Raw genomic sequence first — 20,116 nt, forward strand, 5'->3', positions numbered from 1 at the left:
CTTGGTTCCACTTACTATTTATCACACAAATTGTCTTTATCTTCTTTTAAAAACATCTTTTATGGCTGCCCTGGGTCTTCGTTGCTGCTCTTGGGCTCTCTCTAGTTGTGGCGAGTGGTGGCTCCTCACGTCGCAACGCGCAGGTTCTCATTTTGCTGGTTTCTGTTGTTGTGGAGCTCCAGCTCAGTAGTTGTGGGGCAAGGCTTAATTGCCCCGTGGCCGGTGGGATCCTCCCAGATCAGGGATTGAACCCTTCAACCCAGTCGTGTCCAACTCTGTGAACCCATGGACTATACCGTCCATGGAATTCTCCAGGACAGAATACTGGAGAGGGTAGCCTTTCCCTTCTCCAGGTGATCTTCCCAACCCAGGGATCATACTCAGGTCTCCCGCATTGCAGGCAGATTCTTTACCAGCTGAACCACAAGGGAAGCCCAACAGTACTGGAGTGGGTAGCTTATCCCTTCTCCAGTGGATCTTCCTGACCTAGGAATCCAATGGGTCTTGTCATTGCAGGCGGATTCTTTACCAACTGAGCTCTCAGGGGAGTCCTTATCGTGTTTTTTTTTTTTTTTTTTCCTTATCGTGTTTTTATTCTGCACATTTCTTGGGGTTAAATTGGTAATTCAAGAAACTTTCTCTAAAAAGAATACATTATTAAACTTGGAATCTAAGGGTGGATCCAAAGACAGATTTTCTTCGGGCGGGCAGATGGTTCATATATTTATTCTTTATGCAGTCATTCTAATAACTTCTACATCGGGTATGTTTTCAAGATAAACTGGAGGCCTGGGAGCACACCCCCACCCCTGCCCCCGATCTGGCAGCCTCCTGGCCTCGTCCTGATTTTATCTGTGTTTCACACCACTCTGTGTTCACACCGGCCTTCTGCCTTCCTCCTCCAGCATATCAAGCTCATTCCCACCTTAGGATTCATGGGCACATTTTAAATTAAAAATTCCCATTTCTTTTCTGTGTGTGTTCGTGTTTCGTTTCCAGCACCTCCCAAAAAGGGAAAGAAGAGGAAGGCCCAGAGGGAAGAGGAGCAGCCAGACAAAACCCGCAGGACGCTTACGTCTAAGGAGGCATGTGTTCTGGTCCTCAGCATCACCCAGTTTAGAGTAGGGCGGGGAAGTCCATTTCTTACAACTCACGCTTGATGAAATTAATGCTCTAGAGTTAAAGTCAAGGAACCCCAGTCCTAAGTGACCTGGTTGGGGTCAGTGAAATAGGATCAAGAGTTGACCTTGACTGCATGAAGGTCAGCTGAATGTATGTCTTGTTTCAAGAATGCCAATCGCTGTCCTCAAACTTGAGGACTGCTATTGGAAAGAATGCTGGGTTTATGTGGCCTCAGGGAAATGACACATGACGAGCCGAGTTGTGTAGGCAGACAGATTGCTGCTGTCTGTGAAGCTCAGCTCTGTAACCAGGCTCTCGAGAGCTAGAGGGTCCCCTTTGGGAGGTGGCGAGCTTGTAATGAGTGTCCAGCCTTAGAGCAGAGGACCACTTGGCAGGAGTGCAGAGAAAAGATTCGGGCATTGGCTGAGGGTTGGGCCACATCACAGCCTGTCACTCGGAGTGTCACAAGCTACAGAGGAGGTACACACTTGAGTCTGAGAGGTGAAGCCTCCCTCGTCAGTTCTGCCGCCAGTACTCATGGGAGCCGCGTGGGAATGGAGCACAGAGAAACAGGGGCCTCTTTATGACTTCCAGCGTTTGTTTGATTGGTTTTTTCCCCTCTTGGTGTGTGTGCCATTTTTTACAGAGGAGGCGAGAAGCACGGCAGCAGCGATCTAGAAAAGTCGGTGTACGCTACTATGAAACACACAATGTGAAGAATAGGAACAGGAACAAAAAGAAGACCACCGACTCAGAAGGGCAGAAACACAGACACAAGAAAGCCAAACATAAGCAGTAACGTGTTAAAAGTTGTCTATTAAATTATACAAAAATATGCAACTAGAAACTGTTCATTTTCTTCATGACCAGTTGGCGTTTCAAAGGCCATGATGCATCTGTTCTGAGATTGGACAGTTGAAACCACCCACCAGTACTAGTGAAAGTAAAGAGAACTCCTCACCCCCAAGGATTTCAGTGATGGAGTCCCCTCGAACTCCTGACAAATGAGTTAGTCCTCTGAGTTCCTAAGAGTATAACCCTGGCATGAAAGTGTCTGACAGAAACAGGGCCGAGGTCTAGAAAATACGGAGTGTGGTATTTATTTTGTACTAGCAATGAGCAGTTTAGTTTGGAATAGAACTGTTTTTGTTTTAATATTATGGATGTTGTGTCAGAGCCTAGGCTTTAAAATACGAAGCAAAAGCCTCAGCAGCTCGCAGTGCTCCTCACTGGGTCTGTTAGGAGAACCCGTTTCCTCACTGGGTCTGTTAGGAGAACCCGTTAGGACATGGCTGCTTTACAGTCACGGAGTTGTGGGTCTGGAACATCTCTGTGACCACAGCTCTTCCCATGAAGATGACGGAGCACAGACAGGCTGTTTCAGTGGAATCTGGGGGCTGGTGCCTCAGGACACCTGGATGAGGGCAAAAGCTGTGACTTCAGATTTGAGATGAAAGTATAGAGGGCTTGTTGGACTCAGTGGAACACAGCTCTTCTTGTTGGCCTGCCGTTCTCTGAGGGAGCCTGGAAGCCCTCGCCAGACAGGCGTCAGGTCCGAGCACCTCTTCATGGGAGCACTGAGCACCTAGCACCTTCCAGCGAGGGGAGATGTTAGTGCCTTCTTAGTTATGCTACTTGGGAAGTTTGAATGATGGAACTTAGTCATTTTGCTAGTCTACCCTGAATCAGATTTATGTTGCTAATTTAGTCTTCTGGGTCCGTAAAACGAGAAGAGTTCTGAGCCTCCAAACTTTGAGTCTAGCTTATGAGGAAGAGTAAAATGCAGTTGTCTCCTCGCCATGGCCTGGTCACTAATAATAATGAGAACTGCATGTGAGGTGTGGGCTAGTCAGAGTTGTAGGGCTGAAGTTTGATTTTCTGCAGAGTAAGGTGAAAAGATCCAATCAGTGGGGGAGGAGCAAGGTCCACGCAGCTCACAGTGGACACCTCGACCTGTATTTCTTTCCAGCAGACACTCACTTTTTTGAAACTCGTGGGTGTGACTCCCTGCCATTGCCTCTTACCCAGCAGTACGCAGTGGCAGGGAGGAAAGGGCCCAGTGACTTGGTGAGCAGGGATAAGATGAAACGGTATCAACGGAAAACTCCAAAATGAGGTGTTAGAACTTCACTGGAGTATGGACGATGAAAAGACTTCAAATAAGGACAAGGTTAAGGGACAAGGTGAGCTGTGGACCAGAAACAGAGAAGCAGCTTCCTGTGACCGGAAATCAGTGATGGAGTGGAGAGACGACGAGAAAGCCGCCGCTCCACCTGAGACGGGTACGGCCAAGAGGGCTGAGTTCTAAGTCTCACTGTCGGAGTAGGCAAGTGCCAAGGTTGGCCACGTGCAGAGGCCACCTGGGCTGTACTGCCTTCATTGTCCAGCCTGGAGCCTGGCTGTCAGACCTGAGGTGCTGCACAACACGGGGGCAGTGGTGTGACTTCTGACAGATAAGTAGGTGGTGCTAAGGGGCGGGGGTGTGGCTTCCTTCACTCAGGAAACTAGCTTTTTATTACAAAGGGCTTATGATGGGGTCGTTAGTGCTTGCCGAGACACACGTGGAAATTATCACTTCTTTGGCGCAATAATGCCTTCCAGTTGGGCCTGAAAACCAGAAACAAACTCCATTAATATTTGAAACATGCAGCCTAACACAAACAGCTGAGAGGTGACAAAAGTCTCCTGGAAGAATGATCCAGATGCTGCCACTCCAATGATTTTTTCCCTTCATTCCCAACTCCATGTTTTCTAGATTAGCTGGTTTCTGGCTTGGCATTCAGTCTTGCTGCATTAGGAGAAATCAGAGCTGGCCTGCTTTCCATACAATAGCTGCTCAGTGTATAAGGCATTGAAAAGGAAATTGAATAAAAGTTGTTGAAATAGTGGTTTTTTCACGGCTCACATTTCAGGCCTGAATACTTCTGCTAAGTTAAACATTTGGCTCTCTCATTTGGGAGCCTGGGAGCTCTGTGCTGGGACAAGAGGTTTGGGAAATAGCAAATTTTCAGCCACTGAGACAACTTGACACCCAATTAGAGAAAATTGCTACTGGTGAGTAGGGAGCTGTCCATCTTGTATGTAAAGCGTCAGACACTTGGGAGTTACTTACTCTGCTCCTGTGGCAGCCGGTAAAATAATTCACTATCATGGTGTGTGGACAGACCTTTAAGTAGGTCTGTCCTGGGGACTGCAAACAATGCTTTATTTGGAGTGCAGCTTTGAGCCAATAAAAATAACTCACTTCTAAAGAGTCCTTCGCCCGAGGGATAACAAGGTTGCTTGTAAACGTTAGAAAGATGCCAAGGTATGCTGCTTTGCTCTTGCCGCCAATACCATAGGAGGCACTGGGGAACTTGGGCTTATGATGAAAGAATATGGCAGATAAGGGAGGCAGCCTCAGAGACTGCTAAGTAAACAGATTCACATCTGGCTGCGAAAGTTTGTTTTGTTCAACTTGCCAAGGAGAAAATCTGTCATCCTCCACTAGCAATTAACACAAGCCCTTCTTTATCTCAAAGGCTTGGCCTTCTTGGCTTGTAGCACCCACAAGCCTGCCAATCATAAGAATGTAAGCTTCTGTGAAACTAGGGAGGAGAGGGAGATACATCCAGGGGCCCCTCCGAGCCAGGGCCATGGGAGACGGACACTGTACACCAATAGGCCGTATGTCTAGAGCAGTGGTTCTCAAACTTGAGCGAGGATCAGAATCGCCTGGAGACCCGGTTAGACTGGCTTGCTGGCCCCCAACCCCAAAGTTTCTGATTGGGCAGCTCTGGACCGGGCCCAGCGATTTGTATTTCTAAAAGCTGTGGTGATGAGGATGATGCTGTCTGGAGCCCAACTTCTGAGAACCTCTGGACCAGACAGACGGCCTGGAGTTTGAGAGCCCTGGCCCCCTGCCCAGCCCTTTTTACTAAGTCCCCCTCCCTCCCTTCAGCTCAGTCGGACTAAAGTATACTGTCAGCAAAAGGGCTTTGATGAAAAACACCTACAGCTGAGTTCCTCTGATCATGCACCAGAAGAAGTTTCCTCATTTGAATTGGTTCTTCCCTCTTAAAGGGCCTTCCCTTACCCCCCGCCCCCACAAATGCAGTGCCTCTTTCTAGGCAACTGCAATAGGAAAGCACACCCCGAAAGCCCACTGGAGAGACCTGGACCCCTCTGAGGAGGCTCCGAAATGCCAGCTGCCACAGAACAGAAGTCCCACCTTTGACGCACCAACCTCTCCCAGAAGATAGGCAACTTTTACCCAAAGGGAAACAAAAATCCACTGAAGAGCCAGGCTGAGGAGTCATGGGGGTTCAGAGTTGAGAACAGAACCTGTCTCCAAAACCAGGACAGAGAATCTGATCCCTCACCTCTCCCCAAAAGAGTCAGCTTCCTTGACTCCTTAGCAGTACTGAAAGTCAGTGTAGGACAAAATGCTTGGGCTGCTCTGCTTGGCTGGCAGGGCCTGGGGCTGGGGCTGGGGCTGGGGGCGCCCACCTGGGCCGGCGCAGCGATTACCTTGAGCTGCTGATTCGTCCGCTTCAGGAACTGTATCTCCTCGTTGTGCTTCTTCTCCTCCACCTGTCTCCTCTCGCTCTCCCGCTTCTCAACGGCCTCACATTTTGCCTTCTGCTCGTTCACTTGCCTCTCCAGATCTCGCTTTTCCGTTTCTAACTCTGCAATCTGCGGACAGAAACCCCAGTCATCCTGCGACGTCGCCAAGCGGATGGGGCGGTGTGAGTCCCTGGGTGGAGGGGACTTGGGACTCAGCTGCCCGACCCAAGGCATTGCCAGGGTCTGTACTGCCACCCAGTGGGAGGCCAGTGACTGGCAGGGCTTGTCCAAGGAGAGACAGTTCCGTCACCCCAGGACCGGCCATGACACTGAACTAAACAGTCCTCACTGAGGTGATGGGAGAGCACCCTCGAAGGCCACAGTTGGGTGCTGGCGTGACAGGCTGTGGCCCTGAGGTGGACAGAAGACTCGCAGAGGCTTGGAGGCTCCTGGTGAACCCACTCACTTTCCTCTCCATGTCTGACTTCCCCTGCTCGGCCTGCAGTGCCTTCCTCATGCCGAACGCCACGCTGCTCTCATACAGGGTCTGGTAGGCGGCGATGGTCATGCGGATCTCGTCCCGCACCCGCAGCAGCAGCAGCCCCCGCTCTGCACAGTTGATGGTGACCTCGCGGATCAGCTCATCTGCCAAGGTGCACACAGCGAGGTCGAGGTCAGAGAAAGCAGGCGGGAGGGAAACCGCTTTCCTACCAGGAAGGGCAGTAGGGTGTGTCCTCCTCACTTGAAGGCAGGCAGGTCTCAGGGGCCCTGTCAGGACTTCTCTGAACTCGGCACTTGGGAGTACAGGCCATCAGCAAGCCTGGCTTAGCCAGGGCAAATGGAGACAAGAGCTTGGTGTGTCTACAGCCTGGGGGCCCTTCTGGTCCACTGTTAGGCAGAAACTGGGTGCTATTCAAAGCAATCTGACTTTTTCAATATAAAGATGGTGGCTGTTTTAAAGCAGCTGGGAAATCCTCTGTGCCCCCTTGGCTGGACTGGTTTGGGGCTGGAAACATCTCCTCCATAAATGCTGACAGGGAGCACAAGCCAGAATCACCCTCAAACTGAAGGGAACCTGCCAGCCCCTGGGCAGCAGCCAGTGGGCCCACTCACGTGGGCCAGTGAGACTGGACTGAGGGCCAGTCATCTGACACCAGCATCCAAGGAGGGAGATCTCAAATCCCTGGGTCTGGGGACTTCCCTGGTGGTCCAGTGGTTAAGACTCCATGCTCCCAATGCAGAGAGCCTGGGTTCGATCCTTGGTTGGGGAACTAAGATCCCACATGCCACAAGGTATGGGCTATAAAAACAAAAAGGCCCTGTGTCTGTTGAGTCACAACAAATCACCCTGAAATACTTTTCTGGACCAAGGCCTGATGTTGATAGATGGATATAAATATAAAACATGAAGTTTTTCAGATTGAAAAATTAATCTATATTTATTATAGAAACCTTTGAAAAAAACCAAATGGAAGGGGTCCCATGGAGGTGGGAAGTTCTCATCTTACTCTAAGCAGCTGCTGAGGGGTGAGGAACCAAGTCATCAGGAATACGGTGACTGACAAGGTGGGGACTGGTAGGAGAGACGGGCGGAGGGGAAGACAGAGTTAGCAGTTCCTGGGTGGGGTAGGTGGGGGGAGACAGGCGTTCCAGGATGGGATGGGCTCAGCTCAGGGGGACTCAGGGCCTGGGTTCTACTGAAGGGAAGGGGAAGGAGGCAGTAGAGGGTGGTGTAGCCTCCCTCTCTGACCACTCACCGAAACACTGCGAGTACAGCTCCCGGCGCACTGGGCAGATGCCGGTCTCCCGGGCCTGCCGCTGCTGCAGCTTCAGGTCCAGCTGCTCCTGGAGGTGCACCACGTCCATCCTGGTGCTGGGCGTGCTGGACACCTGCTGGATCCATAGCTGCGTGTCCTCCACCCACTCCCTGTGGGACGGACACAGCCAGGCTGAGCCAGCCCCATCCACCACACAAGGTCCTCAGGACCTGAGCAGAGGTGGCCCTTGGCACTCTCTGCCTGAGAGGAGGGAGGAGCAGCTCTGTCCCCGACCCACCAGAATCCCCCATCTCTCTCTTCCTTGAAGAGTGTGTGGCTGCAAAGCCACACCCACGGTGCCACCTCCATAGGGCCCCTACCTTGGGGCTGGGCAGTCTTCATTCTCCCACGATCCTCTGTGAAGTCATCACCCACATTCCAGATCACCCACTCCTAACATGCTGAGCACAGATTTATGGTGGATGTTGCTTGATCTGAATGGGAGGCCCAGCGGCAATACCCACTGACTTGGAGGGTAGGAGACACAGGAGACCATAAGCCTTGTGTCAACAGAAAGAGGTGAAGATATGTATTGGCGGCGGGGGAGTGTACCTATATGGATGCCCATAGTGAACCTTGTTTCAGAGACACAACGAGGTTCTGGAATCACAAGGGGCAGTCTGAGGGCAGAGCCACCTTGACGGAGAGGATTCCATGCGTTGTTGAGAGGGAAGCAAGTGAAAATCACCCTCAAAACTTCTATCACCTTATTACATAAAAATAGTTGAAAAGGATGTTAGTGATCAATGTGGCTGTGGAAGAAAGCATCAGGGTAAGAAGAAGGGAGCTCTCCTTTTCTAAAGGAGTCTGCAGAAGTTTCCTTGAGGAGAGGACATTTGAGCAAGATTTGACTGTGGTGTTGGAGAAGATTCTTAAGAGTCCCTTGGACTGCAGGGAAATCCAACCAGTCCATCCTAAAGGAGATGAGTCCTGGGTGTTCACTGGAAGGTCTGATGTTGAAGCTGAAACTCCAATACTTTGGCCACCTCACAAGAAGAGTTGACTCACTGGAAAAGACGCTGATGCTGGGAGGGATTGGGGGCAGGAGGAGAAGGGGACGACAGAGGATGAGATGTCTGGATGGCATCACCGACTCGATGGACATGAGTTTGGGTGGGCTCCGGGAGTTGGTGATGGACAGGGAGGTCTGGTGTGCTGCAGCTCATGGGGTTGCAAAGAGTCAGACATGACTGAGTGATTGAACTGAACTGAGTGAAGGAACAAGGGAATCGGGAGGATATCAGGGGAAGAGGATCCCTGGTGGTGAGAAGGTCCTATGGTGGCAAAGTCACTGATGTGCTTCAGATACAGCAAGCAGAGGCCCTCGTGGCATTAGCCCCGTGAACTAGGAAGAGAATAACCAGAGAGAAGATCCCGGATACCTCAGGGGCCAGGTCCTGCCACGTCTTCTGGGTTGTTGTAAGGACTTTGAATTTTAGTCTGAGCGAGATGGGATGCCATTAGAGTTTCTGTAAGAAGACTCGCACAATCTGACTTTGATTTGGGGGTTGTGTGGGGAATAGATTGTAGGAGCAGAGAGCGGAAGCAGAGTTTTCAGCTGGGAGGCCATCACAGTAGTGCGGTGACAGTCACTAGGAATAAGACAGTGGGAGCAGAGTGAAAAGCGGTGAGATTTGGAAAGTAATTTGAAGGCTGAGGCAAAAGGAGAAAGGGGTGGCAGAAGATAAGATGGTTAGATGGCATCACTGACTCAATGGACATGAATCTGAGCAAACTCTGGGAGACAGTGGAGGACAGAGGAGCCTGGTGTGCTACAGTCCATGAGGTTACAAAGAATCAGATACGACTTAGTGACTGAAAACAAGAACAATGGAGACAAGAGAATGTGAGCATTCCCAGACATGTGATGGGAGAGATCAAAGGGAATGAAAAGTGGCCTGAGACCCTAGTGGAAAGAAGACTGAGAATGAGCTGGTTAGGGGAAGAAAGACATTGTGATTTAATTTGAACATGTTGAGTTTGAGATGTTTCTTGGACATCTTCATGAAGGTAATGAGTAAGTAGTAGAATATATACCTTTGGAGTTTAGGGGAGAGGACAGGGGTGCAAAAAGACCCATGGCAACCATTAGTATACAGATATTTAAAGCCACGAAGGAGCCTGGGTGAGAGAGCACTCAGGAAATGATGGCGAATAGAGAACAGGTCTCCCTGGACCCTCCCAGGATCTAGCCATCTGCAAGTTCTAGAGAAACTCTGGGATGCTGGGAAGAAATCTCAGTCAGAAACAGAGTCAGGGTGCCTCCTCTCACATTCCCAAGTTCCGGGAAGCAAAAGCCTGGGCCTCCTCCTAGCCACTGCTTGTTTACCTTGGGGGCAGGATGGCATTCAAGATTTCTTCTGCTTGCTTTGTAGGATCTGGGACACAGGAAGTTGAGGGGAGCTTGGTCTTGGGTGGCTGTGGGACGGGACCTGAGGGTCCAGGCTGCTGGGGGCTGACTTTCAGCGGCCGAGCCTGAGAGGGAGGGACAAGTTGGGGCAGGAGGCGACTCAGACACTCAGCTCCACACTCCCTGGGCCCCTGGATTGCTCCAGGTTTCCCGCACATCCCCCCCCTATCCCCAACTCACTTTTCCCCATCTGTCCCCTCAGCAGAAGTTATGTTTCAGAACTGAAGGAGGCCATGTCGCATCTCTGGTTCCACCCAACCCAATGCTTGCATCTCCTTGAACAGATGTTTCTGGCCCAGCTGCTCAGGCCTCTACTCTAGTGATGGGGCATCACTATCAGATCTATTCTGGGACCCTGGGACCCTAAAAAGACTTGTCACATCGCCCTGTGACTTTCTTCCCCACACTAATCTGCTCTTTGGGATCACCCAGCATTTGGTCTTCTCTCTCTCTCCTCAGGTCCCAGTCCTTTACTCCCAGTGACTTCAGCCTCTGCCCTTGGGGACTCCCGACTTTCAGGGCAGCCCCTGTCTTACCCCAGCGGAGCTTCGTGCTCCCCCACCCTCTGAGACTCGTCCTTACTTTGGGGCTCCGTTTCTCAGTGTTCCGGCTCACCAACACCGGGGTGTCATACTTAAGCAGAGAGTCGGCTGGGGGAATCATGGTGGCGGCGGGAGAGGCAACCCAGCAGACGCCCTCCAGTCAGGGCCTTGTTTGCCGTCGCCATGGAAACCTCCGCTCCGCCCTCATGGCCTGGGCGGGGCTTCGGGGTGAGGCCAGCAGCGCGCGAGTTCAAACTCAGCCTTCGCAGGAAGTTTTCCAGTGCTTATCAGACCACCGCTCAACAGGTCGCCTCGGTACTCTTGGAAGCAGGGAGAAAAACATCAGTTCTGAATCCCTGTGCTGCGTCTAGCTCGCAATTTGAATTAGATGCTTGCCATCTTCGTTGACCCTCCATTTTGTCATCTGCAAAATGGGGAGTCTTCTGACTCCTTAGCGAAGGGTTGGGAAAGATTCTCAGTGGAAGGCATCTGAAGTTCCCACGTTTTAAAAGGTATTTGTTTTTAATTAAATGGAGAAATGACAACGTATCAGATAGTGGAGGAACAGAGGGGAAATGCTAATGATTTGCCCACGGGCTGCCATCTGTGATTGCATTTTCTTCCTTTTTCCTTGGTGTCTCCAAACGTAAATGTAATCACAATCCGTGTACAATTTCGTTTAACAAGTCAGGTTTTTTTTCCATTTGTCATATAGTTTGTAAATAGCAAACTGTAATTCAAATGGGCTTCCCTGGTGGCGGTAAAGAATCTTCCTGCCATGTCGGACACTTTCACTTTTCTTATAAATAGCATTGCGAATGGCGACAGAACATCTTTCCTACCGCTGGGAGTGCAGGTTGTCTCTGTTTAGTAATTACTAGTTAAACATCCTTGAAAGTGAGTGAAGTGAAAGTTGCTGAGTCGTGTATCCGGGCCAGGCTCCTCTGTCCATGGAATTCTCCAGGATACTAACTGGAGTATCCAGAATACTGGAGTGGGTAGCCGATCCCTTCTCCAGAGGATCTTCCCAACCCAGGCCTTCCGCATTGCAGGTGGATTCTTTACCGTCTGAGCCACCAGGGAAGCCATCCTTGATAGGAGCTTTTCCCTAAGTTTGCTTTTGAAACTTGAATCTCCCGCCTCTCGAGTCGGGTCACTAAGGCCCCGCCCACTTCAGAATCTTGTCACGTTATCTCCGCTGCAAGGGCTTCTGGGAGAGCGCGCAGCCGGAAGCGGAAGTCCCGGAGGCAAGTCCGTCATTTCCTTTGGGACAGGAGAGCAACGGACCTATTTTCCTTGGCTCCGCAGACCTCTCGGCATGAAGGAGGTGAAGAGCGAGCGGGAGCGGGGGAGCCGGCGAAGGCACAGGGACGGGGACATGGTGGGGATAGCGCCGGCGGTAGTGGTGAAGCAGGAGCGACTCAGCCCGGAGTCCGCGCCTCCGGTCCACCGCCGTCCGGATTCCTCCGGCGGTAGCCCGTCCCCACCGGCCGGCGAGTCGGGCCGCCCAAGTCACCGCGGGAACCGAGCCCGAGGAGGTAGCCGGTAGGTGCGAAGCATCCCGGGGTGGGTCTTAGATAGGGCTCGTTGAGAAGGGAGGACAGGGCTAGCGCCAGAAACGCACCTTGAACGAGGAACGCGACAGCTTGGACTTAATCCTAAAGCGATGGAAGTGACCAGTTGTGCTTGTGTGGAAGAATGTTTACTCCGGTACCTAACACTTGGGTTGCAGCTGGATGTTAAGCGCTCAATGCCTGTTGCGCAGTCTCTCGCCCCTTCATTTCTGTGTACCCAGCATTTCACCGAATATAGTCCAGTTGATAGCAGTGATAATTTAAATTTAAGATTTTCCCCATCTGCCTGCAAATGGAGTGCAGGCGTTATCTTTTCAATTATCTGTCCCAAGAAGTTTACATATCGAGGGCCTAGGCAATCTACCTGATATTCTTGCGGGAAGAGAATGTCTCGTGATAGACACCTTCATTTATTCATTCATTCGACGTAGTTTTCAGTTCAGTTCAGTCGCTCAGTCTTGTCCGACTCTTTGCGACCCCATGAACCGCAGCATGCCAGGCCTCCCTGTCTGTCACCAACTCCTGGAGTCCACCCAAACCCATGTCCATCGAGTCGATGATGCCATCCAATCATCTCATCCTCTGTCATCCCCTTCTCTTCCCGCGCTCAATCTTTCTCAGCATCAGGGTCTTTTCCAATGAGTCCGCTCTTCGCATCAGGTGGCCAAAGTATTGGAGTTTCAGACTAAACATCAGTCCTTTCAATGAACACCCAGGATTGATCTCCTTTAGGATGGACTGGTTGGATTTCCCTACAGTCCAAGGGACTCTCAACACCACAGTTCAAAAGCATCAATTCTTTGGCGCTCAGCTTTGTTTATAGTCCAACTCTCACATCCAATCATGACCGCTGGAAAAACCATAGCCTTGACTAGACAGGCCTTTGTTGGCAAAGTAATGTCTCTGCTTTTTAATATGCTATCTAGATTGGTCATAATTTTACTTCCAAGGAGTAAGCGTCTTTTAATTTCATTGCTGCAATTGCCATCTGCAGTGATTTTGGACTGAGTACCTATTATGTGCTAAAGACCATTCTAGGTTATAAAATAATGTGGGAAAATATGAAACATTAAAAAAAATACATACAAACGTGTAATATGTGGAATTTGACTTAAAATAGTGTAGAATTATATGCAGATAAAATTGAAAATAGTGAAGGGTTGGGGAAGAAGAACGTCCTAGGTTCTGGGGCTGCAAGGGTGAACTTAGATGGTCTGCCTCTAGATGGTGCTCCTAGATGGTGCTCTAGCCCTGAGACAAAGTAACAAGCAAATTTGGAAAAGTAGTCTCAGTTAGTAACAAGTATTTGAGGGTAGGTTAATGTGATAGTGAGAGAGTGGAGGGAGGTGGTTTTCCCTGAGCTGCTGTCTGAAAAGTCTGCGATTTGACCTAAGACCTGAATGATAGGAATAATCTGCCTTGTTGAAGATCTAGGCAGAGGGAACAACCCATACACAGAACCTGAAGTGGAATTAATTGTGTTCTTCTAGAAATGGGGGTGGGAGGAGAAATCCAGTGTAGTAATCAAGGAGAGTGGTAGGAATGACTTTGGAGAGCCAGGAGATAGAGCCAGAGACTTTGCTGATAAATTGTGATTGTGTAGGGAAGGAGCATGGGGGGCTGTTGGTCGAGGGGAGAAAAAGAATCGGGGTGACTTCTAGGTTTTTTGCCTGAGGAACAAGGTGGATGGTGGCACTAATTACCCAGCTGGCAGAAAACAGGAAAAGTGTCTTGGGTGGTTGGGAATCCAGAGTTGTCAGATATCTAAGTGAGAAGTTCCAGTAGGCAGTTACGTATCTGGAAGACATAGGACCAGAAAAGTGAAGCTCCTGATTCTTTTAGCGTGATCAGCAAAGACATGGTGTTTGTGTTAGTTGGGTACGCCTGACACTTGGAGCTGTTTTGTATGAGGGAATGAAAGTTGAGATAAATGTGTGTACCATTTTCTGAACAGGTCCCCAGCCAAAAAGAAAAACAAATCCTCAGGGAGAAGAAGCAAGTCTCCCCGGAGTAAGAGAAGCCGAAGTCCTCACCACTCAGCAATCAAAGTAAAGCAGGTAAGTGGACTGAGATGTTTTCCACTGGCTCCAAACCTAGCGCCTCTCCATCATAGCTAAAGTGCTGTGTATGTGTTCCTGTACCTGCAGTGGGCTTCTCCAAAAACTGGGCTTTTTTTCTTTCTTTTTTCTTCTTTCTTTGTTAAACTTTTTATTTTGAGAAAATTGTTGATTCACATGCAGTTGTAAAGCAACAGTTTGTCCCAATAGTAACATCTTACAGAATTATAGAACAGTATCCCAACCAAAATGTTGACATCAGTTCTGTCAAGATACAAAAACATTTCCATCACCACAGGATTCCTCAAGTAGTTCTTTTATATCACACCCAGTTCCCTCCCACCCTTACCCCTCCAACTCCTGGCAGCTTCTAATCACTTCTCCATTTCTGTAATTTTGTTTCTTCAAGAATGCTATATAAATAGAATCACACAGTATGTAGCCTTTCTGGATTAGCTTTTTCCACTTGGCTAAATTCTTTTGGAATTCATTTATATTGTTGCTTTTGTCTGTAGTTGCTTCCTTTTTATTGCTGAATGGTATTCAGTGGTATGGATTTAACCATTTGCCCATTAAAGTATATCTGGGTTGTTAGCAGTTTTTGGCTATTAGACATAAGACTGCTGTGTACACATTTCTGTACAGGTTTTTGTGTGAACATAAGTTTTCGTTTCTCTGGGATAGATGCCCAGGAGTGCAGTTTCTAGATGGTGTGGTAGTCGCGTGTTTTTTTTTTTTTCCCCCTGCTGCTGCTAAGTCACTTCAGTCGTGTCCAACTGTTTGTGATCCCATAGACAGCAGCCCACTAGGCTCCGCCGTCCCTGGGATTCTCCAGGCAAGAACAATGGAGTAGGTTGCCATTTTCTTCTCCAATGCATGAAGGTGAAAAGTGAAAGTGAAGTCGCTCAGTCGTGTCCGACTCTTCATGACCCCATGGACTGCAGCCTACCAGGCTCCTCTGTTCATGGGATTTTCCAGGCAAGAGTACTGGAGTGGGGTGCCATTGCCTTCTCCGTTTTTTCCCCTAAGAAATCAGTTGTTTTCCAGAATGCTATGTTAGTTTGCCAGGTCTTCCATAACAAAATACCATAGACTGGTTGCCTTAAACAATGGAAACTATTAATTTTCACACAGTTCTAGAGGCTAGAAGTCAGAGATCAAAGTTTTAGCAGTTTGGTTTCTCCTGAGGCCTTTCTCCTTGGCTTGCCTTCTCTGTTGGGTCCTCACAGTCTTTCCCTCTGTGCACTCCCATCTCTGACTCACATCTTCTTTAACCACATCAGCCATATTGGATTAGGGCCTTACTCATTTTAACTCAATCAGTTCTTCAAAGACCTTACCTGCAAAAAATCTGGTTACAGCTGAGGTGTGGGGGTTGAGACTTCAGTATATAAATTTGGAGGGGGCACAATTCAGTCCCTACAGTGGCTATCCCTTTTTATAATGTGAGTGATCCAGCATTTGGTATTGTGACCATTTTGACCATTCTGACAAGTGATAGTGATACTGTGATTTTTAATTTGCGTGTCCCTGGTGGCTAACAATGTTGAGCATGTTTTCATGTGTTTATTTGCCATCTGTATTTCCTTTTAGGTAAAATGTCTCTTCAGATCTTTGGCCTATTTTCTAGTTGGATTGTTTTGGGTTTTTTTACTATCGAATTTTAAGAGTTGTTTTTTTTTTTTTTTGGTAATATTTTCTTAGGTACCAGGCCTTTTTGGAGTGAGAGGTTTTCCAATATTTTCTTTCCGTCTGTATCTTGTCTGTTCATTCTCTTAAAAGAGTTTTCCTCAGAGCAAAAGTTTTTGATTTGTTTGGAGTTCAGCTTGTCTGTTTTTCCTTTTACAGATTATACTTTTGGTGTTATGTCTAAGAACTTCCCTGACCCTAGAACCTGAAGATATGTTTTTTCTTTAATGTTCATTTAAAGTCCATGATCTGTCTTGAGTTTGTTTGAATGTAAGGCAGGAGCCTTAAACCAAACTTCCTTTCCACCCATGGGTCTCCATTTACTCCAGCGCTAGGTGTTGAAAGGCGATTCCCCTCCCTTTAATGGCTTTTGCTTTGTCAAAAATCGAAAGTGTGTGTGTGCCTTTATTTCTGGGTCCTCTGTTCTGTGCCATTGGTCTGTCATTCTGCCAGTACCACAGTCTTGATTACTGTAGCTGTATAAGAAGTCTTAAAATCGGACAGACTGATTCTTTCACTTTCTTTTTAAAAATTGTTGGGGCTTCCCTGGTAGGCCAGTGGTTAAGACTCTGAGGCATAGGTTTGACCCCTGGCTGGGCAGAACTAAGACGGCACATGCCGCAGGACATGGCCAAATAAATAAATAATTGTTTAGGAATTCTTGTTCCTTTGTCTTTCCATATATACATTTTAGAACAATCTTGTTTATATCTATAAAAAAAACTTGCTAGGATTTTGATTGAAATTGTATTAAACTTGTACTTTTTGAGAATTTTTAAAAAATTATAGAGTCTTCCAGTCTTTGAATATAGATGTGTCTCTGTTTATTTAGATCTTTGATTTCTTTTATCAGTGTTTCAGTGTACAAGTCCTGTATGCGTTTTGTTAGATTTGCACTTAAGTAATTTTTTTAAGTTACCATTAAGTGATATTTTGAATTTCAGTATTTACTTGTTCATTGCTAACACATAGAAATATGATCAATTTTTGTATGTTTATCTTATATCCTGTGACCTTACTGAACTCATTTATTTTGCCTAAATAAATCCCAACCTAAAACTTGGGATTTTCTACATAGATAGTCATGTCTGCACAGGGGCAGTTCTGTCTGTCTTCCTTTACAAAGCATGTTCATTTTATTTCCCCTTGCTGCATGGCTGGGACTCTGGCACTGAGTTGAACAAGAACAGTCAGAGCAGGCACTCCTGCCCTGTCCTTAGTCCCCAGGGACAGGCGTTCAGTCATGTCTTGTGCTCTTTCCTATAAGTTTTATTAAATTTTTGACAGTGCTGGGTCTTCATTGCTGTGGGTCTTCATTGCTGTGTGTGGACTTTCTCTAGTTGTAGTGAGCAGAGGCTACACTCTTGTTGTGGTATGCAGGCTTAGTTGCCCTGTGGCATGTGGAGTCTTCCCGGACCAGGGATCAAACCCATGTTCCCTGCATTGGCAGGCAGATTCTTAACCACTGGACCACCAGGGAAGTCCTCAGTCTTCTCTTTAAAGAACCTCTGGGTTACAAAGTGCAAATAGAGACACTGGCATTAACAAAATGGATTTGCCTGTGAATTTGAGCCAACTTCCTGCTACCTAAAAAGATTCAAAGCCAGTCCTGATGATCTGTTGTATGAGTTGGTCAGCCATCACCTTCATTATCTCAGAATTCAGCCACTGGAACCACAATACCCGGATCAAACCTCTCAAACCACTTGTAGCTTTGTGTGTGTGTTTGTACAACTTGCCACGGTTATGATTTAATAATTTTGGCCTGTTAACATTTGTAGATTTAAAAGGTACAGTACGTAGCCTGTTAGTTGGATACATTTATAAATTGTAATATGATTGCCATGGAAGCAGTATTTACCAAGTTACATCATTATAGAGTAGTGTTACTGTCTATATTCATTTTTCTGGGCATTAGATCTCTCTCTATGGCTTATTTACTATTCGTTACTGTTAGTATCCTTAAATACCATCAGTCTTGTCCTCCTACCTCCCATCTCCTAGTGACCACCATTTTACTCCCTGATTGTTTTATTTATGTATATATATATATATGTATATGTATATATACACACACATAAAGGAGCTTCCCTGGTGGCTCAGACAGCAAACATATGCCTGCAGTGTAGGCGACCTAGGTTTTATCCCTGGGTCAGGAAGATCCCCTGGAGAAAGGTGTGTGTGTTACACTTTTTTCAGCTTGCGGTTTTTTACCTCTGGTTTCTAAATCAGCAACTTATAGTAAATCCTGGGGCCTATCACATGGAACTGTTTTGTGATTATTGTTACTTTGGAGTGTCTTAGTTTGCTTATCTATGCTAACTCCCCTTCTGACCTCAAATAATCTCTTAAAAAGCTGACTTTGTTTGTATCAGCTAGAAACTTGGAAATGGTTCTCAACAGAGGGAATTGAGGACTTGATAGGCAGTTGAAAATCAGTGACTTTCACCTGGATTGTAAGAGCACACACGGCCTCTGACTTGTACTTAGAGATATTCTTTTCTGCACTACTCAGCCACCATTAAAAAAAAAAAAAAGTTCAACACAGAGTTATATTCAATATAATTTAATAACCTAATATGGAAAAGAATTTGAAAAAGAATGTGTCTATGTGTGTAACAGAATACTTTGCATATGCCTGAAATGAATACAACATTGTAAATCAACTGTATTTTGGTTTTTTTTTTTTTTTTTTTAAAGGAGGTGGGGGACAGGATTGTGGAAACCTGAGGAAAAAATTTGTCAATTGCTTATTCATCATCATAACATGGAAGTCTGTAAAATAAAAAGTGAGAGTATGGTTTACATAGTATATGGTTACTTCTGTCATTAGCCCCAGAATCACACCCCTCCCCATGAACAAAAAAAACCTCCTCAATCCCCAGAGGTCACCATTTTAATAGTTTGGTATTTATACTTCAACGTTCTGTAATGCTTATGTTCTCTTCTTTTCCTTTATATTTTGGTGTGTGTGTGTATTCTGTGCAAAGATGTTAATTAACAAAAAGAATCATATTGTATCTGTTATCCTACTTGATTTATCAATAGTTGAGAGTGTATGTTGAAATGTTAATTATTTTGTGTTGTCTGGTTATGTAATTTGTCGTATTCTCTCCAAAGTTTCTACTGATTTTGCCTAGTATACATACATGTACTAGAAATGAAGACAGAATCGCCCATTGGATTTAGCAACATGTAGGTCATCGGTGACCTTGACCAGCAATTTTAGTGGAGTAGTAAGGATGAAGCCTAATTGGAGAATTAAAAAAAAGATGGAAAAAGAATTGGGGACTGATTAACACCAAACTCTTTTAAGGAATTTTACTCAGAGAGTGAAGAAATAGAGTGGAAGCCAACATGGGAAATGGGCTTTGGAAAAGAGCAGATGCCTGTGCTGACAGGAGTGGTTCAGTGCAGATCAGGGAAGTAGATTGTGTACAGGAGAGGCAGGAATCACTGCAGAGATATTCTGGATGAGAGGGAGACTCCCAGGTGTGGGAATCAGCTTTAGATAGAAGCACAGATAGTTTCCTTACAGGCACAGGAAGGGAAAACAGTAAATGGGTGTAGATACTGGTAGGTGGGCAGACATAGAAAAGCCCTTCTGAGTAAATAAGAGATGTAGAGGGCTATGTAGGGAGAGAGGGAAGGGCTGAAACAGTCATCTGGGAGGAGGAATAGTTGAAGAAAATGTAGGATGTTTGCTGGGCATCATTAAGGAGGCTTGGGTCATGCTTCTGAGGTAGGACCAAGGTGGGACCCGTCAAGATGGCTTGTGGTTTTCTCTTGCCACTTCAGTGTGCTTGATGCTGGCTGTGGTTTTGCCAGGACAGTGCAGCATGAATGGCATGGGACAGGGGATTGAGGGAGTGATCATACTGCTTGACCCTGGAATTTCAGTTAGAGGGGAAGGGAAGAGAGCGCATCAAGAGAGTGAGGGACTTTGCAGAGGCAAGAGTATCAAAGGCTGGGATGAGTCTTACTGGGATGATTGTTAGAGTTGGGTAAAATGCAAGCTGGGAAGATGGGCAGAAAGAGGACTGCTTGAAAGTGAAATAATGGAGGGGCTGCAGTTATTAGAAGTGAAAAGGTCTGTGTAACAATGAGGTGAGTGGCTGAGGAGAAAGGAGGTGACAGATAAGATAATGGGAAGAGAGAAACGCGAAGAATGGAGAGGTCAGCATGGTACTGAAATCAGCAAGGGTAACGCTGGAGAGAAGGACTTGAGCTAGAAGTAAAACTGGTATAAAGTGAAGGGACGTGATTTAGGATTAGTAAATGACAGCAACGGTGAGAGTAATGGGTGACAGTAGTCTTAGATGAGATTTGCTGCCGCATCTTTTTTTTTTTTTTTTTTGCT

At 47.1% G+C, this 20,116-nt stretch overlaps 3 protein-coding genes across 5 annotated transcripts in view; 2 read left to right on the top strand and 1 right to left on the bottom strand.

Moving 5' to 3' along the window:
• Positions 1-1,957, top strand: part of GNL2 (guanine nucleotide binding protein-like 2 (nucleolar)) — a 24,333-nt gene extending 22,376 nt beyond the window's left edge. Inside the window, exons 15-16 of the mRNA XM_010862780.1 lie at positions 1,000-1,085; positions 1,769-1,957. Of these exons, the coding sequence (XP_010861082.1) occupies positions 1,000-1,085; positions 1,769-1,921 (239 nt within the window). The 3' untranslated portion in view covers positions 1,922-1,957. The remainder of the gene's footprint in view (positions 1-999; positions 1,086-1,768) is intronic.
• Positions 1,923-10,590, bottom strand: DNALI1 (dynein, axonemal, light intermediate chain 1). The gene is made up of 6 exons (XM_010862779.1): positions 10,477-10,590; positions 9,814-9,959; positions 7,425-7,594; positions 6,134-6,312; positions 5,632-5,796; positions 1,923-3,729 (listed from the first exon to the last, which is right to left on the bottom strand). The coding sequence occupies exons 1-6, from the start codon at positions 10,555-10,557 to the stop codon at positions 3,694-3,696; spliced, it is 777 nt and encodes a 258-aa protein (XP_010861081.1). The 5' UTR covers positions 10,558-10,590; the 3' UTR covers positions 1,923-3,693.
• Positions 10,591-10,730: 140 nt separating this feature from the next.
• SNIP1 (Smad nuclear interacting protein 1) overlaps positions 10,731-20,116 on the top strand; it is a 55,955-nt gene continuing 46,569 nt past the window's right edge. For 2 of the 3 annotated variants that reach the window (XM_010862783.1, XM_010862781.1), the window contains exons 1-2: positions 11,698-11,981; positions 13,965-14,067. In XM_010862783.1, coding sequence (XP_010861085.1) covers positions 11,755-11,981; positions 13,965-14,067 — 330 coding nt within the window. In that variant the 5' untranslated portion in view covers positions 11,698-11,754. Of the gene's footprint in view, positions 10,949-11,697; positions 11,982-13,964; positions 14,068-20,116 lie in introns of those variants that run through there. The other variant, XM_010862782.1, reaches the window with a different exon arrangement.

The sequence above is a fragment of the Bison bison genome, unplaced genomic scaffold (genome assembly GCF_000754665.1).
Source record: "Bison bison bison isolate TAMUID 2011002044 unplaced genomic scaffold, Bison_UMD1.0 scf7180017864484, whole genome shotgun sequence".
Taxonomy (NCBI): domain Eukaryota; kingdom Metazoa; phylum Chordata; class Mammalia; order Artiodactyla; family Bovidae; genus Bison; species Bison bison.

Coding starts and splice junctions, on each gene's coding strand:
- DNALI1 (XM_010862779.1), bottom strand. CDS start 10,557: ATGATTCCCCCAGCCGACTCTCTGCTTAAGTATGACACCCCGGTGTTG. Junction 6,313..7,424: donor GCTGTACTCGCAGTGTTTCG/GTGAGTGGTCAG, acceptor GCACCTTGGCAG/ATGAGCTGATCCGCGAGGTC. Junction 3,730..5,631: donor GGACGAATCAGCAGCTCAAG/GTAATCGCTGCG, acceptor TCTGGTTTTCAG/GCCCAACTGGAAGGCATTAT.